A 22632-nucleotide genomic window follows, 5' to 3' on the forward strand; every position below is an offset into this window, starting at 1 on the left:
GAAGGTAGAACGTATGATAATAAGACTCTCATGTGATAATAAGACTATAATTTACTTGCATGACAAGCAAATAATTTTTCCTATATAGCTCATGACCAAACTAAGCCATAAACGAAGATCGAAAAATACCCTGAAAAATGTGTAGTCTAAACAATCAGGTATTATTGATATGCATATTATTCCACAGGCCTTCTAAATTGTGCAAGTTTTTTCATGTTAAAATTACAACAATGTTAAACAGCTGATTTTCCAGTTCCAATAATGAATGTAAAAACCAAATGTGCAGTGTATAGCAATGGAACTATCTATTACAGATGCTAAAAAAAATGCATGGACCTCCCTCTATCACATATTACCATTTCCTCCATAATTATATTTACACACTCCGCTCCCCTTTGGGTGGCGGCTGGAAAGAAGATCATCTATTTTCCCCTTTGTGTTCGGCAGGGCAGCTGGCTGTTCCACATGAGAGATCTACAACTACACTGAACCTTGATTTCTCGAACTAGACAGATGTGTTAAAACAATTGCTCATTTGGCCATTCCAGGATCTGTTGTAGAAATGTCTATCGAGCTTTTCACTTGTATAAATGTTGCCAATCTTATTTCCACAATATTCCTGCATAAAGCCAAAGTTCTAGGGAAGTTCCCGTAGGTTTTTTTTGTCAGAGTTTCAGATTGGTTTCGTGATATAGTACATGGATTCTTGTCCCTCGACTTGATTATCAGTTGAAGAATCATCACGTGTCTGCAGTTCAAGGTTGCTCATCTTTCACTCTGATGTGATATGGAAACTGCATATTGGCTGTGGAGCTTAATGCATCCACCTTCCCCATCTCAGCTGCTGGATTGAAACCATCCACCGAGAAGAAACAATCAGTTCTAGAGTCCCGAGTTAGTCCCTCGCTACAATTCATCATTGATGCTGAGGAAGCCAAACCGCTCAAGCATTCCATTGCTTCGACTTCTGCTAACAAATCTGAGACAGATTCATCAACCAAGGAATTGAAGTCGTTGGAATCATCATCAATTGCCCCCCAATTTATTGTAGCCCCAGTTGTTTCGTGGTCATCAATTATATCAGATGATTTCAGACCAAAACTCGAGTTCAAGTCCTCAATAGGTCTACCTGGTGCAGCCATATAACCATCCCCCCATCCACCTGCACTACTCCAGCTAGGGCCAGAATTCTGAACAAGAACACTTGAAGATGCAGATTGTTTAATGTCAACATCTCCAGTCATTGGTTTTGGGGCAGAATGAAGAGTAATATCGGGTAAAATTTCTCGGATTTTCTCTGAAGGATTGAATGAACCCATCAAAGAAAGACCACTACAATTAGAGTTCCATTCCCGAGAGGAAGCATCTGCTGCAGGTGGAGCAATCCAGTTTTGTCCAGAAGATTGACTAGAACAATCTTCACTATTAGACCGTTTCTTGCGACCGGGTTGACTATGAATTCCTCCCAAACTAATGGTCTGTGAATTCTGATCCTCATTATTGGGGCTGTGGTTTTCCTTGGCCTCATGGACTTCAGTCACTGGCGGTTGTAAAGATAATGTAGCAGAGGAAAGTAAATTCATAAGGGATGGGTAGGACCACGAACTGCTGTTCTTCAACGGTTCGTGTGCTACCTCAAGATTCCTAGGAGACTGAATAGAGTTGACGGTATCTGCAGGAGCACAAAAATCTTTAGAAGGTGAACTTGAACCGGTGCTCATCATGGGCTCATTTTCAGCATCACAAACTGCAATATGATCTTTCTGCTCAGAGTTTCTATTCTTGGTAGAATCAATACCAAACCGAACAAAATTTGTACTAGAATCAGTAACTCCATTACTTTGGCCATTATGATGATTATCTGAACCACCTAAAGAAAGCCCACTTCCTCGCCCTAGACTTAGAAGATGATTGTTGGGCTGCCAAATGGAAGATGCTTTGTTGTAACATCCATTTAATGCATTGGTTAACAGCACAGAGTCGTTTTGTGATTCTGTTATCCTCCATACTCTAAGATCAGGAGTGAAGTGTCCACTATTGTTCCAATTGCGTAACTGCGTCATAGAAAATGGACCTTGAACTTTTCCAGTTGGATCCTGGTATTGCCATATCCGTTCCACTTCTGCATCATTGGACGAACTTCCTAACCCAATAGAAAGTGGCGGAATTGAGGCTTCAGGTAAGACCACTTGATAATTCCCATCAGAGGACACAGGAGTGGCAGTTTCAGCCTGGCTAGGTACATTCCAGTTATTTGGTACAAGACCTCTTCCAGCCAACGATGTTTCGCAAATCCTGTCACTGGGCAAGCATTCCTCTTCTTTATTTACGTGAGCAGTTAAGCTAATATTTCTACTTTGCTCTGAAGTGCTAGTCAAATTTTTCTGTACATCAATTCCACAAACATTTGAATTGGTTCCTCTTCGCGGTGAGGTAAGCTCCACCTCTTTGTCATCAAAATCACAATTTCTAGATCTCTTGAGACTTCCTGCAAATACACACAAAAATTTACAGAATGGTTCCTCAAGGAAAAACTTGAAAAATAGTTTCATAATTACGTAAGACAGTTAACAGACCTTGTCTTTTCTTGTTTGATTCATCCTTATCTTCTTCAGACTCATAACTTGGATCCATAGTTGGATCAGATCGTACTTCGAGAATTTCAAGAAGCCTATGTTGGTGTTCTTCACCAGGTGACTTTAGACGTTGTAACCTCTCCGCAACATCTCTTAATGTATGGAAGAGTCAAGGAATACAATAAAAGTTCAACCACTTTCAAATTCTAACAGACTAGAAACTAAAATTCATTCTTCTATGCAAATACAATTGGGGACGGCAAACTAAAGGGTCAACAAATGAAATGTGCATAAAATAGAGATTCAACTTGTCTGCTCTAAAGGATATTGTAACCCTTGAATATGGGAGTAAAACCAGGAATCCAGATAACTTGTTTTGAAAAGGCATAGCAAAAGTTAAATTTAAAATAGAAGGCATGAAACTAACAATTAAAGAGAACCTCCAACTAGCATTGATAAATTCAAGAGAGAACGTTTGTGGGAATAGTCACTAATCAATTACTCAATATTCAGGAAACAAAAAAATGCATGTTGAAAATAGAGGTGATCCACAAATGTTATTCAGCAATATGAAGAAGCATGATAGCATGAAAGAACCTGACAGAGTGAGTTCAAAATATTATTTTCATAAAAGGATATTCATCTACGTTGCCCTTCTCACTTGCTTGAACATGGAGTTGAGTGAGCCGAGAGATCTCTTTTTGGAGCATCTGGACAGAAATACAACACACATACAACAAAAGATCAAACCAAGCACAGCAAAAAACAAAACAGTGAGGAAAGAAATTAATCACAAGACCACATATGAAAACAATCAAAGTTGTCACAAACGTAGCTAGCCGTATAATACTCTAAAACATAACTGATCCACGGGCTCAAAAAAATTCCCCACACTATTTAAGTGTGTAGGTGCCAAAGCTAGACACCTTCTACAACATCTCTAGCCTGCCATGTTTCTGGCCTAAACCATGAAAATAGACCAACCCATCGACTATGGAAGGTTATGTTTTTTAAAAAAGAAAACATATAAAAAAATCAAATTATTGTTGCCCACAGCTTTCCCAACTAAATATTTCAATCTCCCTCTTACCACCTGCACTTAAACTCTCTATCACGTCACAGTTCATAACACTATTTTATATGAAGATTAACCATAGCACAATCTTTGCAACAATGTCTAGGCTAGGAATCAACCACTTAGTGATGTCAAACTTCAATTCATAGCAACCCCCACACTAGAGGAAATAAAGACACCCACAAACGCACCCACAGAGGAGAACTCACATTGTGCTAACATAAAAATTATTAAAATGAAAACAATTTCATTTTATTTCGAGTGAAAAGAACATATTGGTTTGGCCTTTTCAATACAAAAAACCATTAAATAACTACTTCAACATCTTAGCATGTAAGATACTATAGCATCCAATTCATTACTTAAATTTGGAATTATCATTGGTTAGAGAACAGTCTTTGGAATCTGGTATTTGTTCTATCCGATCACTTACTAGATGGACAGACTCTTAACTTTCAACAAAGCAGTATGCAATTAAGTCTCATAGTTGACAAAAGTGGGAATGAACTCACATCATTAATCTTCAATGCATGAAGTTCCCTTCCCTTGTCCAAAATTTCACTCTGCAGTCAAAAACAAAAGTCTCAATGGATAACACAATCTGTATAAAAGTTAACGGCACAACCGCTAAATAGGTTGAAATATTTAAAGAAAAAAAAAGCTATGGATATGCAATCTTACAACACTGAATCGTTTGACAAGCCCACACTTTATGCTCCGGCGTAGACGCCTACATTCTTCCTGAGTACATACCAATACATCAATACACAGGAAGAGTAAAGTGCATTACATTCTGATATCATGTGAAAGAGGGGACTACCAACAATCAATAACTCTTTTGCTTAAAAGAAACCAATAAAAAGATGATACACAAACTTCATAACCACAATCATACTGCAGAAAGATTCAGGAGATGACTTATATAAAATTTATCTCAAAATTTCCTTTAGTTGGTTTCTTTTGTCCTTGTTCCTACTTTTGAGCCAGAAACATGTAGTTCCATTTCCAAGCAATTAGCTGTACATAAAAAGCTCTCTAACCCAACATCAACATCCCATTCCCCTCCAACAGAAATAATAAATAAGTCTCTCTTTGGAAATCAAAAGAAAAGCCAATCTTTAATGTGTGGAAATAAAACATGTGGAAATACTAAACATAGATTTTTCCTCCCAGGTCATTATATTTTAGAAACAGAATGTGAGAATCCTGAGAATGAGGAAAAGGTTCAACTTAGAATGTGTGGAAACGTTATCTACTTTAAATTGCCAAAACTAGAAGCAAAACCGTACTACAAGATGTGAGGATCCTGAGAATGAGGCAAGGGTCCAACTTAGAATGTTTGGAAACGTTATCAACTTTTTTCTCTAGTAAGGAAACGTTATCTACTTAAATGGCCTAAACCAGAAGCAAAACTATGATAACGTAAGTTGTACCACGTCTTAAAAGAATCTGAATAGTCAGAAACAAATCCACTCCAAAATTAGCCAGTGAGACCTCAAAGATAGATTGTTCGCATTTGTGATAGACGTGTGTATGAAAACCAAAGCAATTACAAACTTACGCAAGTTAACAGAATCTATGTAGTATAAAATGTAAACTTACACAAGTTAACTGAATTTATGTAGTATAAAATGCTAACTTACGCAAGTTAACTGAATCTATGTAGTATAAAATGCTAAAACTAGTAGGAACTATGTCACGACAATTAGAAAATCAATCAACTGACAACTAGCAATAAGCTAAGTTTAATAACCTCAGTAAATTCTTGGTTAGAAATCCCCTCAATGGACACGGACTCTCTCTTGTCCAAGTTTAATATATCAAGCATCGCATCAATTGTTTTTTCACCCACTGTGTATGGTGTCGAGATCTTGCTTGTGCCTGTTCACATAAGCATAATGTTAAAATCGTGAGGAAGAAAATATATTCATACCATTCAACGTCAAATCAAGTATTAATATTAGATGTTAATACCTACAACTTGGACAAGCCTATGAAAATCATGCTTTTCATCATTATTTGGAATCTGTATCCTCACAATAGAGCCTACGACCATGTCATTAAATTTTTTCTCATCATCAATTAGGCTCATTATCAAATCACGCCGCAAGTAAATCAAGTTAATGTTCTGAGCGTCAATTGCAGCATATTCATCTGCAATAGCATGTAATTGCTCCCTACTCTCATCAGCTTTCTTGTTTGTTTTATGCTTTCTTTCACAGTCATCCACTGATTCAGAATCATGCTTCTCTTTGCTTTCAACTGGATTGATCACTGTACCAGCTCCTGAGCTGGTTACATTATCAGCTGCAGTTTCTTTTCCGTGTACATGAGACTGAAGAAGATTTAGCATCTCAAAGTGACCTATCCGTGATTTCCCAAATAGATTGGTAAGCCTGAAATCACAAATAATTTGGGATTGCTGTTGAGGATCACGAAGATTATTTTTCTTCACATATTCCAGCAGTAAAGCTTGTACATCTAATGGTGAAAGCCTGGTTGTATCACCATTTCTCATATGTGCAACTAAGTCCATGAGCTCTGTAGTTCCCCATTTTGTGCTTCCAGAAAATTGCTCGTTACTACTTGGCCTGTCCACCAAGGAACTGAATTTATTCAGAGACCCTTGTTGCCTGTTAGGCCTTTTCCTCTGTGATTTTGGGTTTCTATATGAATTATGAGCTCCTTGGCTTTTATCAATACTGCCATTGAGAAGCTCATTAGGACCCACCTTATGGTCCATGATAGTGCTTCCTTGCCATGAATTTTTAGCTCGAACTAGCTCATCCACAGTTAAAGAAAGTTTCTCCTTCAAATAAATCCAATACACTTTAAAAAGATACTCCCAGCTACTTTTGTCATCAAAATCAACTTGAACCTGCATATATTACAGAAATTTATTGGATGTCAACAACAAGATAGATGGCATAAGTTAGGAATTGTCTTACAGAAAATGGCTCACATATGCATTTCATAACCAAGTCCAAATAAAAGAATAATACTCTGAACATCTAAGATGAATTTATCAGCTATTGCCAGGCAAATAAAAAGATTGAATGTTAATCTCATACTAAACTAAGCACGAATAACTTGAGTGAAACAGACAGCAAAGATGGATTTTCTTGAGTGTGAATGCATGTGCCACAAGATAAACCTATTTCTTCATATTATCCACTATGTGCTTGAAGAGTAAGTAGACTCAAGAATTTTTTTTTTTTTAAAAAAAAAAGATTATTATAATGACAGTAAGACGATATAGAATTTGTTTTGCATACCGATTCTCCATCAGGTGCCCTTTTCTCAATTAGCATTATTATTTTCATACAAGTTCCACAGAACCCTTTGCTTCCCCTAACACACTGATAATCAGCACCTTTAATACATCCTTTGCACAGAGAAAAGGGGCATGTATAGCACATATAATAGGAAGCCTTCTGGCAACTTGTGCATATGTGCCATCCTGCACAATGATGAAAAAAGATTGCATCTTGAATTCATGAAGATATTGAATATTAAGTAGGCAATATTTATGTAAAAATGACATCAACAGCTACGTACCACAATTCCATTTAGCCTTAGATCGAAAGAATGATTCATCTCGCTTAATGCATGATGGATGATAAGCCTTTGGGCACCCTCTGTGAAATAACAATAAATGTAAATCATTTCTTAACAAATTATAACACAACCCAACACATGCAAAAATTAACAAACAACGAAAAGGGAAACAATCGAGCCGAGAAATCATAATACTATACTCAAATAAGGAAAATTTTTCTCTCACCTTAGACACACAATATATATATATATTTTTTTAAGAATTACTATTTCCGTAACCTTCACCTCAAGATAAATTTCAATCGAGCAAACGTATAATATATATTAACAACAAAATCCCCGCTTAAATAGGTACAACTAATCAACAAATTCAAGTGTAATCAAGACGAAATTCCCTAAATAAAAAGACGAAGGCAGATACAAAGCAAAGATTCCATAAATTTTTGTTTTTTTTTTTTAAGAAAAAAAAAAAGGAATAATTTTGAATCAAGCCCACGTCCCCGAAACACACGGCGAACCACAAGAAAGTAAAGAAAAACAAAACCCACTCACCGACGATCACAGAGAACAAGGCTTCCACCATCAAAGCAAATAAAACAAACATCCTCCTCATCCTTCTTCTGTCTCAAGGGAGGCGGAGGTAGATTAAGTTGAGCACGAGGAGGACGACCTCGTCGACGAGCCCCAACAACAACAACAACTTTGTCTTTCAATTGAGCATTAAGGTTAGAATCAGGGAGCTGGGAATCATGGACACGTGGGTTAGTTGAGGAAGGATCGAGGTCCATAAGGTCAGGAGGAGGAGGAAGAGGAGGAGGAGGAATAGAATTGGCGGAAAGAGGGGGAGGAGGTGGGTGAGGGTCATGAGATTGAAGACGGGGTTTGTAGAAATCGAGAGGGGGATCGTGGGGTTTGTCCATGGGAAGAAAGAAAGAAAGAAAGAAAGAAAGAAAGATCGGGAATTGAGGAATTGGGGAATTGGGAATTGGGGAAGATGAGTTGACAACCCTAAGTTGATGGTTGTGGAGAAGGGAGAGGGGGGTGGGGGGGAATGGGGAATGGGGAAGAAGGCTTTTGCGTGGTCGGTCTGGTCTGGCGAGAGGGCACTTGGAAATGGACTGGGTGAGGATGTGACACCCCATTTTCTTTATTCCTTTTTATTTTTTTTATTATTATTTTTTACTATTGTAGAGTGAGATAGTCTTGACTCTCTAGAGAGAGAACGAGAGAGAGAAGATTGAGTACGTAAAGTTAGGAAATGAGGGACCGACTCACTCCCCAAATTCTTTTTCTCTTTTTTTACACCATTCCGTAAATTTAATACCAAATCTACGCGAATGTAACACATCCTTTTTTTTCCCCTATCTTTTCCTCTATTTCTAAAACACTTCAATTACTCTCAAACAATTATCAATATCCCAAATATCACTCTTATCAAACTCAATTAAACGCACATTACAAACTAAATATTACATTTATCAAAAATCACTCCCATAACTGTACTTAAAGAATCCTAAGGTGGTAGAAGGTGAAATGTATTACGACTGTTTCTTTCTCTTTCTCTTTCTATATTGGGATCATCACATTCCAAATACAGTTTTCCACCCAACATTTTAATTACAAGAGACCAAACAATTAGGGCTTATTTCAACATTGTCATCATTTTCTATCTCAATTGTTTTTCTTCTTCTAAAAAGGAAAACAGACACTTCTAAACTTTAGGTGGGGTTATATTATAAACTTTCATCACTCTTATAAGGTTGAAAATCAAATGGCAAATCTGCATTATTATAAATTCACAATAGAAAATTTTAATTTTATAATAAATAATAGATTTAGTTTTTTTAAATAATAAATGAAATAGTTATAGAAAGATTTTAGTTTTTTTTATATTTATTCAATTTTAGGTTTAATTCTTATTTAGGTTTATGTTGAATTTGATTTATATAATTTCAATTTATCAAAATTTATAAATGAGTAGTCTCTATCGATCTTTTAATAGACATTAAGGAGGTAAATGTTACTTCTCAAAATTTATTAAATAAAGTCTCGTGTATGGGGACTAAGAGTTTTAATAGTAGAAGTTAGCCACAACCTAACTATATTGACTATTTGTAGTCGTAAAGACAATTTAATGGAAAAACAATAAAAAAAAAAAATCAAAACACAAGGTTACCTTCTCTTACATCAATTTCAACCACTAAGGAAAATAGAAACTCATTGATCCACAATAACTGTCACAGCGGTCTAGCTAACGAATGAGCCATATTACAAAGATAGAAACTAAAAGAACACCCTTTAATAGACATATTCCACAATAGCACATTAATCTCATCTAAAATCCTCTAATAAGAGAGTTACACAAATCTCCATAATTGATGACCTTAATTGAAGCCAAAATCGAAAGTCATTTGAAGTTGATATACCAAATCTAAAACTTCTCCACCAAAATATTAAACATAACATAATAATACATATTTGTTAAACTATTCATATGAAAGTAAAGCAAAGTAAAGGGTTAATTTACAAGTTATGTATTTTATAACTTTCTAAAATCTTGCTTTCACATCTAACAAACGCATAAATTTATTAGACATAAAATATATATAGCGATCTATTAAATACAAAATTTAAATAAAACAATAAGAGCATGGCAGAAAATATGTACAAATTGAGGGCGTTAATTGTATTGAAGAGTTGAGTTGGTAAAGGGGGTGTAATAAGGGGTGAAGATGATAGAGGAAGCAAGAAGGTTGAGAGATTTAAAATGGAGTAAATTGGGAATTGAATGAGTTGTAATAGAAAAGAAGAAAAGAAAAGGAAGTGTAAGCAGAAAAAGAAGAAGAATTGGTAGAAAGAAATAGAGTGATAAAGAAAATAAATGTGTATAGGTAACTCCAACTTGAACAACAGTCCCATTCTGCCTAAGAAATGTTCACATGTAACAACAAAAATATCCAAAAATAGAATAAAAAGAAATCCAGAAAACTAAAGAAGCTGTAGAAAAAAAAGAAAAAGTAATTTAATTAGGCCTCGATTCCATCATTAATAGAATGTGCGGGAAAAATAAAAAGTGATTTTTGGTTGGATTCAATATATATTTATTAAAAAGAAATGGAATATTTTTACTGTGGGTTTTTTATTTAAGAAAAAAGAAAAGAAAAGAAAAGAAAATGGTTCGAAGGGTATGGGTGAAATGAAGGGAGAGACGCGGCTGCCGAATAAATATAAATAAAAAGGAAAGGAAAGGAAAGGGTTGAAAATGTTTTAAGGTAATGGTCAAACGCGGCTGTTTGGTGCTGACGTGGCGACCTGGGCGTCGATCACCACGTGGGTGCTAAACACGCTGTCAATATTACAACAAATATAAATCTGGGCTCCACTCCCCCACCTTCTTTCAAACTTTCCTTTTGGTCCTTAAAAACGCTTAAAACATGTCCACCCCCCAATTAATCCCTTTCTTCACTTCCCATTTACTTTTCTAAATTCAATCATAATTGAAACTAAGTTTAATTAACTTCATCTAACCTCATCTTATCATTGTACATCTAAAATACAATTTCACTCTAACTTCATTCACTGCAAAATGGGCCACTCAACCCAATGGAATAAGCTTCCTACAATTGGTCAATCAACAAAAGCAGACTTACTACTACTTCCCACCCCATCACTTCCCTCTTCACCCATTTGCTTTCTTTTCTTTTATATTAGTTTGCTTTTCAAGAAGATGGGATACTTCTACGTGGGAAAATGGGATGAGATCACGTATCTTATTTGGTCAAACACACACACACACACACACCATATATATATATGCATGTTTACTGTTCAAAAGTCATTGGAGGTTTATATAGATATATAGATAAGTTAGTATATGGTACCTAAATGTGTGAAAGAAAAAAATATATGGGAAACTGACTTTGTGTCTCTATTAATTCAACAACCGAAGATTGGTAAAACAAGTAATTCAACCACAAAATATCAATACCCCAAATTTTCCTATGTTTTTTTTTTCTTCACTTTTTTTATATTTTAATATTGTCTATTTATTCTAATTTTTTACTCTCTGTTTTATTGTCTAATTAGACTACCCTTTATGAAAAAGTTTAAGTTATCTATTTCTTTTTAATATTTTTCCCTCGTATTTAAGTAAAAGAAAAATTAAATTGTTAGTTAAATTTTAAAAAACAAAATAAGTTTTTGAGTTCTTTTTCCTTCAAATTTTAACTTGATTTTAAGAATATCATTAAAAAAAAAGTTAGAAAACAAAAGCAATATGAAAAATAGTGTTTAATAATTGTAGCAAAATAGTGTTTAATTGTAGCCTTAATTATTATAATCAATTTATAAATAATTCCTTTTCTGCATATGTTTTGTGCTTTCAAGTTTTCTACAATTAGATTAGTTTGGATTTATAGATTTCTTTTTGCTATGGTCTTTAGTCAACTTTATATAAATATCAATTTGATTTTATAACATTTTTTTCTCAGACAAATACATTTCAAGTACACATGGGAATATTTATATAATTTTAAGTACACGTGAGAATATATATACAAAAGGGTTAAAGTATTCATTAATATAAATTGATATCCACAGCTAATCAAAAAATTCAACGTTGACATCAAAGTTTAATAATAGATATTAATTTGGAGCGAGTCATGAAATTGATGTAACTCTTTGTTATCGATATTAGAATTATAGGATATAATGTGCGTGGAGATAGTTCATTTATACCATACTTAACAGTTCTGTGAAGAGGTTTTGCCACAGTGTTTCTTCTTTTCTCTTATTACTTTTTCATTTGAGCATAAAGCTTATTTGCTATTCTACAATGGTGATAGCTATCTGTTATTTATTTATTTATTTTTATATAATTTTGAGATTAAATTCATTATTTAACGCTTAAATATGGGATGATAATTTATTTTTTTAGTATGATTAAGTTTAGGTTAATCTCTCTTTATAATGAGTAGAAATATGAAGTGACTATATATATGCAGGATTTTATTCAAACGGAAATTCGAGTGACTCCTACAACATTCATATATATAGCAGAATCAAATGTGTTATATGTTTTATATATTCTACAAATTTATTCTAAAGATTGCCTAATATAATTTATCCAACTTTAGTTTAAAAGGTCAATTCTTTGAACATTATTTATTTATCTGTTGCGTCTCTTTTGAATATATTATCTAACAATTTTATCTCATATAAACACAGTCCTCCATATTTCTCCAACTTTGGTTTATTGTATGATTTGAAAAGAATTGATTAAAATGGCAAGTGAAGTACTTGTATCAAATGAACTTTGGTTTGTTAGAAGTTCAAGAAGAAAAGAACTGAAAGATAAAGAAAATATAACTTGTTTTGAATATGTCACATTTCATAGTACCTTAATGCCATCTTTTAGTTTTTTATGATTGTTATTTTATAGTAATGTCTTTTTCTGGAGAGGCAAGAGGAATTCAGCCATCATAAATTTGCTTCCACCAACTTCTTAGCATGCCTTTTTTTTCAAATAAAATAAAATAATATTGCTGGGGAACTATGATGGTTTTATGTGTGCAAGCTTTGCAGCCATGCATGTTCTTATTTTTCTTATTTGGTATATAAATTATAGCATGGTGTGTATTTGTTTCATTTATATATTCCCTTTTTCCCCCCTATATATGCTTTGAGCTATTGACTTCTTTTTGGTAGTTTTCAAACGTAAAAAATCAAGCCATGAAAGAATCGTTCAAACTCATTTTGCAAGATAAATCTTAAAAGAAATTATAGTTAGGTGTGGTGAGTAGAGTATAATCTCATAGTTAATAATTGGATAAGCTTAAAAGATTAAAATATTGATGTATTGATATCTATTAAGTGCAAACAAAGTTTCACGATGGATAAGAAAGAAAATTATTATAGATACATAAGTGTGGATATATAATTATCTCCGTTTAAATGATGTCTTTTAGGTGGTACAATATATAAACCATGAGAGTTTAAATTCAAAGTCATGTTAAGATCTATTAATAACATTTTTCAAAAGAATTTATATTTAATTGTTATATGTCACTTTATATTCTTAATATTTGTGTCAATCCTCTTATTTAAGAATATATGGACAAATGAATCTTTGAATATATCAAGATAGAGTCCACTCAACATGTTTTCTATGTGTGTATGTGTCTATATATCATGTGTGATTTTAGACCGGATGATATATAATCAACATAAAATGTATAAGAAAAGAACTAACGAGAACAAAGTTCTAAGACAAAAAAAAGTACCATAATTAGTTCGATGTTTGGAGAAAAAAAAATGTTAGTGTGAATTTGCTCAAATGAATGTGTTCAATCTTGGTCAAGACACGATTGAGACTAGGGAAATAACTAATTGGACGAGACTATACCTTTAAATTGGAAACTTTGGTAAAGATTTCGTTTCCTTCTTGATATTGTATCTTTACCTATATCACTTACTTTCCTTGTTTAGTCAATCGATCTAAATTAAACTTTCTACTTTATTGTCCAACGAAGCATAATTTCATTTTGGTTATTAAGGAAAACTTATAGCTAAAAGAGTATACAGGTAAAACTACTTTTGTTTTCTTTTCGTTTCTCAAATCCGACTGCAATTTTTTAAACACGTTGAAAATATTAACAAGATTAGTTATCAAACATGAAACATGTATCTTTCTATGTATATCATTGAATAAGGTAATTTGTATGCACAAATTATTCGACTTGTTAAAGAGTTAGTTGGAGAATAATTAGAAAAATAGACCGATGAAAAAGTTCAACTCTAACTGCTTGTTTTTGTGACATTCTCAAAAGTCCTATCAACACAAAAAGATGATATGTATATTTAGACACTTCAACGAAGCTAATTCAAATGTTAGTTCGAAATTGTTTATTAAATAAATTTAGAGAAAAATCATGAAACTTATACACATTAACCACAAAGTTTAAATTTGTAATTGATCAATAAAATAATTATAATTTTAATACATATTTTGGTCGTGAACTTGTTATCTCGAAGGAAAATTGAGCTTCTTACCAATCTAATTTTGTAATGTTTATATGATTTTATGAGTGGATTCAACTTAGTTATATAATTTAAAGGTTGTTTTGTTCTAATATGATTGGCTGTATTTATATGTCACTAAGTTGTATTATTGTTGAGAAAAGCCGAACAATATATGAAAGTAAGATATTCGAAACTCTAACATACATTTTGATTTCGATACAACCTTACCAACTGAGTTTCTCTCGTTCGTTTAATATTGGTGGATCAATTTTTTAGTTTGTAATTAACTAACACAAAGTTTAATTTATTATTGATTAATAGAAATCGCAATAGCAAATATCTTTCCAAAGTACGTAATGAATGATTCAATATTATTTAATCAAGTAGTCAATCAAATCTATTTGTGTTCATTAATCAACCCTATTTAATAGTTTTCAATGAATTGAATGCATTTGCCTACTCACTCGCAAAGGAAATAAATATGCATTTGCATAGTAAATTATGAAAATTATGATGTAGGTAAAGGGAATTTATTGGAGGTTGGAACTAAATTAACTGATCAAACTTTTAATCTAATCTATTTCTTTGTCATTTAATTAACATTAGCTTACAACAGTTGAAAAAACGAATGCAAGGTTACTCTAATACTAATTTAGAAGGCCACAAGAAGTTGTAGTTAGAGACTATCGCGGGAGGTAATAGTTATATGTAAATTATTTTAATATAGAATTGTAAATATAACAAAAATATATTGATGATAAACTTTGTCCATTATAATAATCTACCATCTCAAACTTAGAATTTAAATTTGGTTAGATTTACAAATTTAATTTGATTTAAATTTTGTTAGGTTTACAAGTTGAGTTACATTGTAATATATTTGTTAGTATAGTTTGAGTCTGAGTGCTACAATGCAATTGCCTTTTTAACTTTTATCTCCCTACAACTATTTTTTAATATTTTGTTTACGTATCACTGAGAATTTCAATTATACTTCAACAAATTAACACAATGACATCATAGATTATATCATCTCTAAAAGAAGACATAATAAAGTATATAATATATATATATATATTCCCTTATTGAAGTTGACAGGAAGGTAGATATTGTCAAAGAATCATGTGATCAAAAGCTTTTATAAATTGTCCTAATTGTATGTATGTATTTTTCAGCGTCAAAGTCATATGATATATCCACAGTTGTATGTCATTATATTAAAAAAAGAAAAGAAAAGAGAAAAGCTTTAACCAGTGGAATATATTGATTTACGTTTTAATCTTAATTTTGTTTTTACTTTACGAATGACTTGTTCTATATTACATTTGGGTTAGATATATTCATTTTATTTTGAGTTGAAAATAACAAACTTTTAAATTATCTTCAATAAGAACAGTACAAATACTAATGTCTATTTTAACGAGAAAATAATTTATTGTGATAATTACTTAGTATTATTTTATAAAGTTTGAAAACACATCATGTATACGATAAATATAACAATGGTATATAAATCATAAAATCTATACTTTTAAATTAATAAAGGCATTGATATTTAGTTCTTTAAAAAAGAAATTTTATTTTAGAATTTTGTAAGATTTGATGTTTTTAAAATCTAAATTTCATAAATAATTTTTTAAAAACTATATCTATCTAATTTGAAATATGTATAGCCTCTGACTACTTTTCAATAATGTAAATGTATAGATCATATATCCAATGTGTCAAACAAAAGTTGAACTGAATTTGTGTACAAAATTGAATGGGAAACGTCAACAAAACAAAACAAATGTAAACACACAAGAGAGTAGTATTGAAATTAAACTTTTTATTCTTATAAGAATTAAATGGAACCAAAAGAGAAAGGAGAAAGTGAAAATAATGACTAATACAAAAATATTATTTCAAAAAAAAAAAAGTCAAACCAACTAGGTTTTATGTTTAGTTTGCCAAAAATTGGTAAACGAACAATATAGGTCGGAAATATTTTTTACTATAATCTATAAAGGTTCGTACTAGTTAACACTAGAGAGCTAATTTTAGCTTTAGAAAATGAATCAAACTTTTCATATTTAAAATAGAAAAGCGTACTATTAGTAGAGCTAAACTCGTTTCGGTAAAGGAGATAACCTTTCTAAATTAAAAATGAAATAAGATGATTAGTTAAAATGAATGTGATGTTTCCATGTATTTATGAAAACAAATTTAGAGTGTGAACAAAAATAAGTACGGCAGAGACGAAAAACTTTGAATCGGTAGAAATAGCGTTGAGTTCATTTTCGAATGAGGTGTCACATGTACATTTGTGGGGTAAGGATGTTTAGAAGAATTAGGGCTAATCCATGCCCTTTTCACATGTCCCATGTTCCCCTTTTCTCAAAAATCCCTTTGTCCCCACTCTTTTTCTCTCTCTTTCCCTTCTATTATCATCACTCTTTCTTTCTTTTCTTTTTTCCTACTTTCTTCATCTTTTGTCTTCTCTCTCTCCTTTTTCAATTACTCATTTAAATCTCTAACTTTCAACTTAATTATATCTATCTAATCTTTTCACTATATATTTTCCTTTTTACAACCTTAACTTCATATCTACCTAAAATCTCAAACTCTTCATTTTCGTGCCTATGGAATTAGTCAAATAAGATAAAGTATAGTTTATCAAACACGAATTAAATGAATATTGAATATTAGTACTAAAACAATGAATGGAGCTGTAGTATTGACAACAATATTTGTTATCGATAGTACATGATTAAAAACCATATGACCATTTATATATGAATGTTAATACCGATATTGGTATTTATATAGATACACAACTATTTATTTACGGATACCAACATTGATTTTAAAGACAACTAACAAAAGTCGTATGGATGTTTAAATGAGAATGGATGATCGTAGATTCTTAAAAGTTCACATGAAAAGTATGAAATATAATATTTAAGTCTCACGTAATGAAATTGAATTGTGAATTTGTGAATTAAAATTATAATATATTTTGTTGGGTTTATAGAATGTTAATAATGAAAAAAAACAATTAATTAGAATCCAGTTTTCATATGACATATTTGAGTTAGCATCAGAACTATAGTTCTACATTACATATAATTTGTTGTACCTTTAAAAGTGGTTATCATAAGTTTACACTGTAAGTTCTTGTTCTAAGATAAAGATGAGTGTTAGTGTCAAAATATATTTTGTATTCTCCACGTATCATACTTGATTACATCATTCTATAAACATTCACTTAACTAATTATCTAAATTAGAAGTAATCACGTCACAAACTTCTACATGATTGTCTGAAAATGTTACTTAATTAGGAAAAGGAGAAGAGTTATATATATATATATATAATATTATTTATCGTCATTTTGAAGTTCTTAACCAATTATAATTAAAGGAATTCTCTGTTGACTAAAATTTGAGTAATTTTTAGATTAAGAGTTCTAATAAGGTAATACATTTTCAAAACTTATTAGTTAAATATATTTATGTTTTAAAACTCGAAAACTAAAAAATAAATGTTTTCTAGGAACCACCAAATGAGATTCATACGAGAGTATATAATTCATTCTGCATTGTAATAAAGCTACAATTTACTAGTATAAGGAAAGGAGACAATTAAATTTGGATAAATGGATTTTATTTTAAACATGATTAAAAAAATCAAAGAACCTACCAATATAATTGGACAAACAAAAAATTAGAATATTGAGGTCATAATACATAATTAAGAAAATAAAATAAAATAATTTGAAATGAGAAAAGGACAGAATCAATGTGGTTTAAGAGAGAGATGAGTGTGGTAATTTGGAAGCCATTGGTTTGCATTGATAAAATCAAGAGAAAGAAATGGGTTGGCTTCTGACTGAGTGAGTTCTCTAGACCATGGAACCCTTCCTCCATAATCAGCTCCTGGTCCCGAGCATCGATATTGTCCATAAAATACAGTCCTACGTTAATAAAAGTTTATCAGTTATCTACTATTTGATATATTTTGAAATATTGCAATAGTATCTAAAAGAAATACTTACAATTCACGATTTTTGTCGCCCCAGTTGTACCAACCAGTGGGAGTGATGATTTTATCCATAAATGTATAAGCAAACACAACTCTAGAGAAGCTGCCCCATGCCCTACCCAAATACAAGGCGCCTGAGCCAGAAACTTTACAATGAAGGAAAGAGAAGCCAGTTTCTTCGAGCATGCTATTCCTCTTTTGGGCCGTGAGAGCACCATAACTGTTGGTGATGGCATGCAAATGGCAACTATCATAGATGGAGAGGCCATCACCGAACACGAAGTCCACTGACCCTTCAATGTAGCAATCCTTGAAGTAGTGTCGCCCCATATGGTCGTATAATGTGTCTTGTGCACCGATAAACCTACAACTTATAAATGCTGCTGCATCTCCTGATATTCTGAATGCAACTGCTTGCTTTCCCAGTGCTCCTGATGGTGGAAGCCTCGCCTTGTTCTTTTTTTTTTAAAAAAAGGAGGCATCACGTAAAACAATATATTTGTTATATATTATATTAAATTTGTCTTCATCCACTAACTTACGCTTTTGAATCAATTAGTGATTTAAAGTGGCGTCATAGCAGTTTGATCCTAGCATGTCATGTGTGAGTCATGGCGTTATTTTCTCCCCAATTAATACTATATAGGACATTTTCACATTTCAAACTCATAAATGATTGAAAGTGCTGGACATTATATTAAATTGTCTTCACCTATAAATTTAAACATTTAGGTCAATTAGTGATTTAAGAATATTGGCGTAATTTCAAACAAAAATAAATGTAATTTTCTTTAAAATTATTTATTGCTAGTTGCAAGAAAAATGAAGAGATAAAACATAATGTTTTGAAAGTTTTAAAGATGGATAGTAAAGCAAGAAATTTGAGGTGAGGATGGATAACTATTTCGTTTTCTTGAATACAATTTTTAAATTTGGTAGAATATAAATAAAAAATTAACCCTACTTGCAAGGAACAGTCAATTTTTAGTAGGGATATATTAAAATATAATAAGATTGAGAACAATATTTGAATAAATATTAATTTATTGATTCTTAAATTAAATCTTAATTACTAATAATGATATTATTTTAATTATGGTTCAAGTCCTTCCAAGAACTACATGTCGGTTCGGTCTTTGTATTAAAAGAAAAATAAAGAAAACAAAGATGTCAGTTTGGTCAATCGAAACACACAACCAAATTGCCATTTACATACGACACTTCAACTTTATTCCTTCCATATATTCTTCATTTTAACTTTTAAGCATAAATAAAACTATATGTACACCCTCAAAATTTAAACCTAACTTAACTCCTTTTATATTTTGGAAATTTTCAATGGATTATGATATATAATATACTTTCTAAAAAAAACTCACAAATCTTATTAAATTATTCTTCAACTAATCTCATTTTACTCTCCTAAAAATTCAAAATAGCAATTGCGCTACTAATTAATTATAATACAAACCATTGATCCATTTTTCTCACTTAAAAGTTGATTACTCATATATATTTAAAAAGTATGTGCTTTTAAGAAAATTAATTTATTTCAATTTCGTAATAAAATATGATAAGTTCTTTTTGTTTTTTTTAAAAAATAAAATATGACAAGTTGAAGTTATATATATAATCCTAGTAAAAGTAGAATCTAAATCTAAAAAGTACTTGCAAGTTACGAGTAGATTTAAAAAACAATATTTAATTTTATTTTTAAAATGATATTTTCAAATTTAATTAAATAATCCAAAATATTTATAAAATATAACAAAATTATTATTGGTGTCGGATGAAATCTCTGTTTAGATACCAATTAATTGAAAAAAAAAAGAAGAGGATGGAATTGAAATTTAGACACCAATAATAGGATATTAAAGTCTCAATCTTAGTTTGTGACAATGAGTATATCACACCATTTCAGATTCTAATTTTCATTACACATTCTAACCATTATTTTTAAATTTCTAAATGTAGTCATAAACCGTTTATAAAAAGTAAAAAAGATGATACCAAAACTTTTTCAAAAATTAGATTAAAAGACAAATTTCAAAGGCAAAGGGATGGAAAGAAAGAATTGAAGAAAAAGTTAATACCTTGAAGGTGATGTTAGTAGCAATGAAGAATGGAGAATTAACAGCAAAAGTTGCAGAAGCAAAAGTGCCCATAGGACGGCCATTTTCTCCCATATGGTCCGCCGTGTCGCCCCATTCAATGATTGTCTTCTCCGCTCCTTCACCTTCCACCCATATGTAACTCATCGTCGCTGGAATCTCAACTTTCTCTCTTTAAATACACAACAATAGTTAAAAAGATAAGTACAACTTAATAATTATTAGATATGGACATTCTCATACAAGAAAGTTAAAAAAAAAAAAAAAAAAACGGACCTGTAGATTCCAGCAGCAACATGGATACGGACCCGACACCGGTTGATAATCGGCAAAGAGTTCACCGCCTTCTGAAGCGAGCGGAAACCACCAGCCTTGGTGTTCTTGGAAACCTTCAACGTCAAACAAGGCTTGAACTTGTTCTTAGTGTTTTGGAAAAGAGAGTGCTTGAAAGAACCCATATGTCTTATCCACTTGAAGTATTCATCTTGCACTGTTGATCTCATTCCCCGGCCGCCACCAGCCGTCCAGTTTTGGGCGGCGGCCGGGAGGATGATGGCGATGAGGAGAAAGAAAAGGTTAAATATCAACGGCCTACTCATGTGTTTGTTCAAGAAATTAAATGAAAAACCTCTGGTGTGTTTGATTATTGGGAAATATGTGTAGATAAAAAATGAAGTGATTTTGAGAGAATGAGAAGGGTTTGAACAATATTGGGGAATCTTGGAGATAGGCTGTGTGTGTATGTTTGTATACAAATTGTCTGTTTTGCCATTAAAATTTCAGACCCATCATCTGTCTTTTCTGCTTATACGTTATTTTTCATTGTCTTTTCCTTGGAAGGTATTCGGGCAGAAGAAGCAGAACACTTTAATTCCACATACACACACAACACACAATAATGCTATTAAATTTTCATCACATATTCCTAAGTTTTCTTTACATTTTTACAGGCCAGATGAATCAATTGTTTTTATTATTATTTTCTTAAATTTAAAGAAACAAGCTTAATCACAAATTGCTACGCTACAAACATTTTTTTTTTCAATACATCAAAGATTAACTAAGTATTACTTAAATAGTAGTGGAAAGCTAAATGATTTAGTGTACTAGATGTATATATATGACAGGAAAGAAATAAAATATTAAATTTACATTGGAGATTGGAGAATATTTTGATTGTAATTAATATATTTAGGTTGCCATGCCACCTAAGTTTATGGTCCTCTTCCTATATATTATTAAGTTTTTGATTTAGGTATAGCGGGAGGTGCACAAAAAATTGTGTAGTCCACACCTAAATTTTCCTTTTTTCACCCTTACAGTCCAACCATGGTGTCAATAAAGGTTTAATATGTCATAGTTAATTGAAACATAAAAGTCTTAATTATTTTTAAAAATATATAGCAATCAAATATTAATAAAATGCCAATATTAGTGGATATTTATAAAAAAAATCAAACATTTCATAAAATATTTACTTTTTAGTTTTATTCTATCATGTACAAATAGTTTGCTAATTACTTTGTGTTTAAATAAACTCCTAAAAAAATTATTAAACAAACAAATTTAAGGTTTAAATTATTATATCTATTAAATTTTTGTTGCTTATATTTAATCCTTCCATGGAATTTTGCAATAAGAATGAAAATATTGATTTATACCCTATGTTTTTGTCCTTTGTGAAAGTTATATTGATGAAAATATATCGATATTAACGATATAATTGAGTTGAATTGGATTGGATTAGGTAGATATTTTGGATCAATTTAGAGTTTTAGGCGGATCAAATTGGCTACCCTAAATAAGATTTTCAACTCAACCTAACTATTCATTCTATTATTTAATACAAGATACACTTATTTATTTTAGTTTTTTTTATCGTAGTCGGTAGATTATTATAAAAAGATGGTTCCACAACTCAACTACAACCACGAATATAAATTTTTGCTAAGAGAGGTAGCTACGTTGCAACACATTTCTCAATAATTTTAGTACTCCATTGCAAGAACTACTGTCAAACTAAAGTATTAAATTGTTTAAATGGAACCGTAAATTTACAACACTGATCTTCAAAATTTTACATTGGGGCTGGGAGGATGACAGCGATGTAAGCAATTAAATTTGATGTTGTTGTTTTGCTAAATCTTTATAATAAGGGCTAACAATGGATAGGCTGTTAAAGGAAAGGGCAAATGAAGGTTTTCTTGTTTTAGACAAGTGGGGTTCTACAACATGACAATACATTGGGCACTGATTTGACTTTGCATGC

General features: G+C 31.6%; 2 protein-coding genes across 2 annotated transcripts; both read right to left on the reverse strand.

The window, feature by feature from the left end:
- Window positions 1-140: 140 nt before the first annotated feature.
- LOC101215854 (zinc finger CCCH domain-containing protein 44) lies at window positions 141-8276 on the reverse strand. Its single transcript, XM_031883695.1, has 10 exons — window positions 7762-8276; window positions 7210-7289; window positions 6927-7111; window positions 5626-6529; window positions 5405-5532; window positions 4333-4392; window positions 4164-4214; window positions 3216-3286; window positions 2577-2734; window positions 141-2488 (listed from the first exon to the last, which is right to left on the reverse strand). Exons 1-10 carry the CDS (start codon window positions 8127-8129, stop codon window positions 756-758), a joined length of 3738 nt encoding a protein of 1245 aa, XP_031739555.1. The 5' UTR covers window positions 8130-8276; the 3' UTR covers window positions 141-755.
- A 9619-nt stretch (window positions 8277-17895) lies between these two features.
- Window positions 17896-21121, reverse strand: LOC101222494 (probable pectinesterase 53). Its single transcript, XM_004146440.3, has 4 exons — window positions 20640-21121; window positions 20346-20535; window positions 18266-18708; window positions 17896-18184 (listed from the first exon to the last, which is right to left on the reverse strand). The coding sequence occupies exons 1-4, from the start codon at window positions 20960-20962 to the stop codon at window positions 18007-18009; spliced, it is 1134 nt and encodes a 377-aa protein (XP_004146488.1). The 5' UTR covers window positions 20963-21121; the 3' UTR covers window positions 17896-18006.
- Window positions 21122-22632: the final 1511 nt, after the last annotated feature.

This window comes from Cucumis sativus, chromosome 4 (assembly GCF_000004075.3).
Source record: "Cucumis sativus cultivar 9930 chromosome 4, Cucumber_9930_V3, whole genome shotgun sequence".
Taxonomy (NCBI): Eukaryota; Viridiplantae; Streptophyta; class Magnoliopsida; order Cucurbitales; family Cucurbitaceae; genus Cucumis; species Cucumis sativus.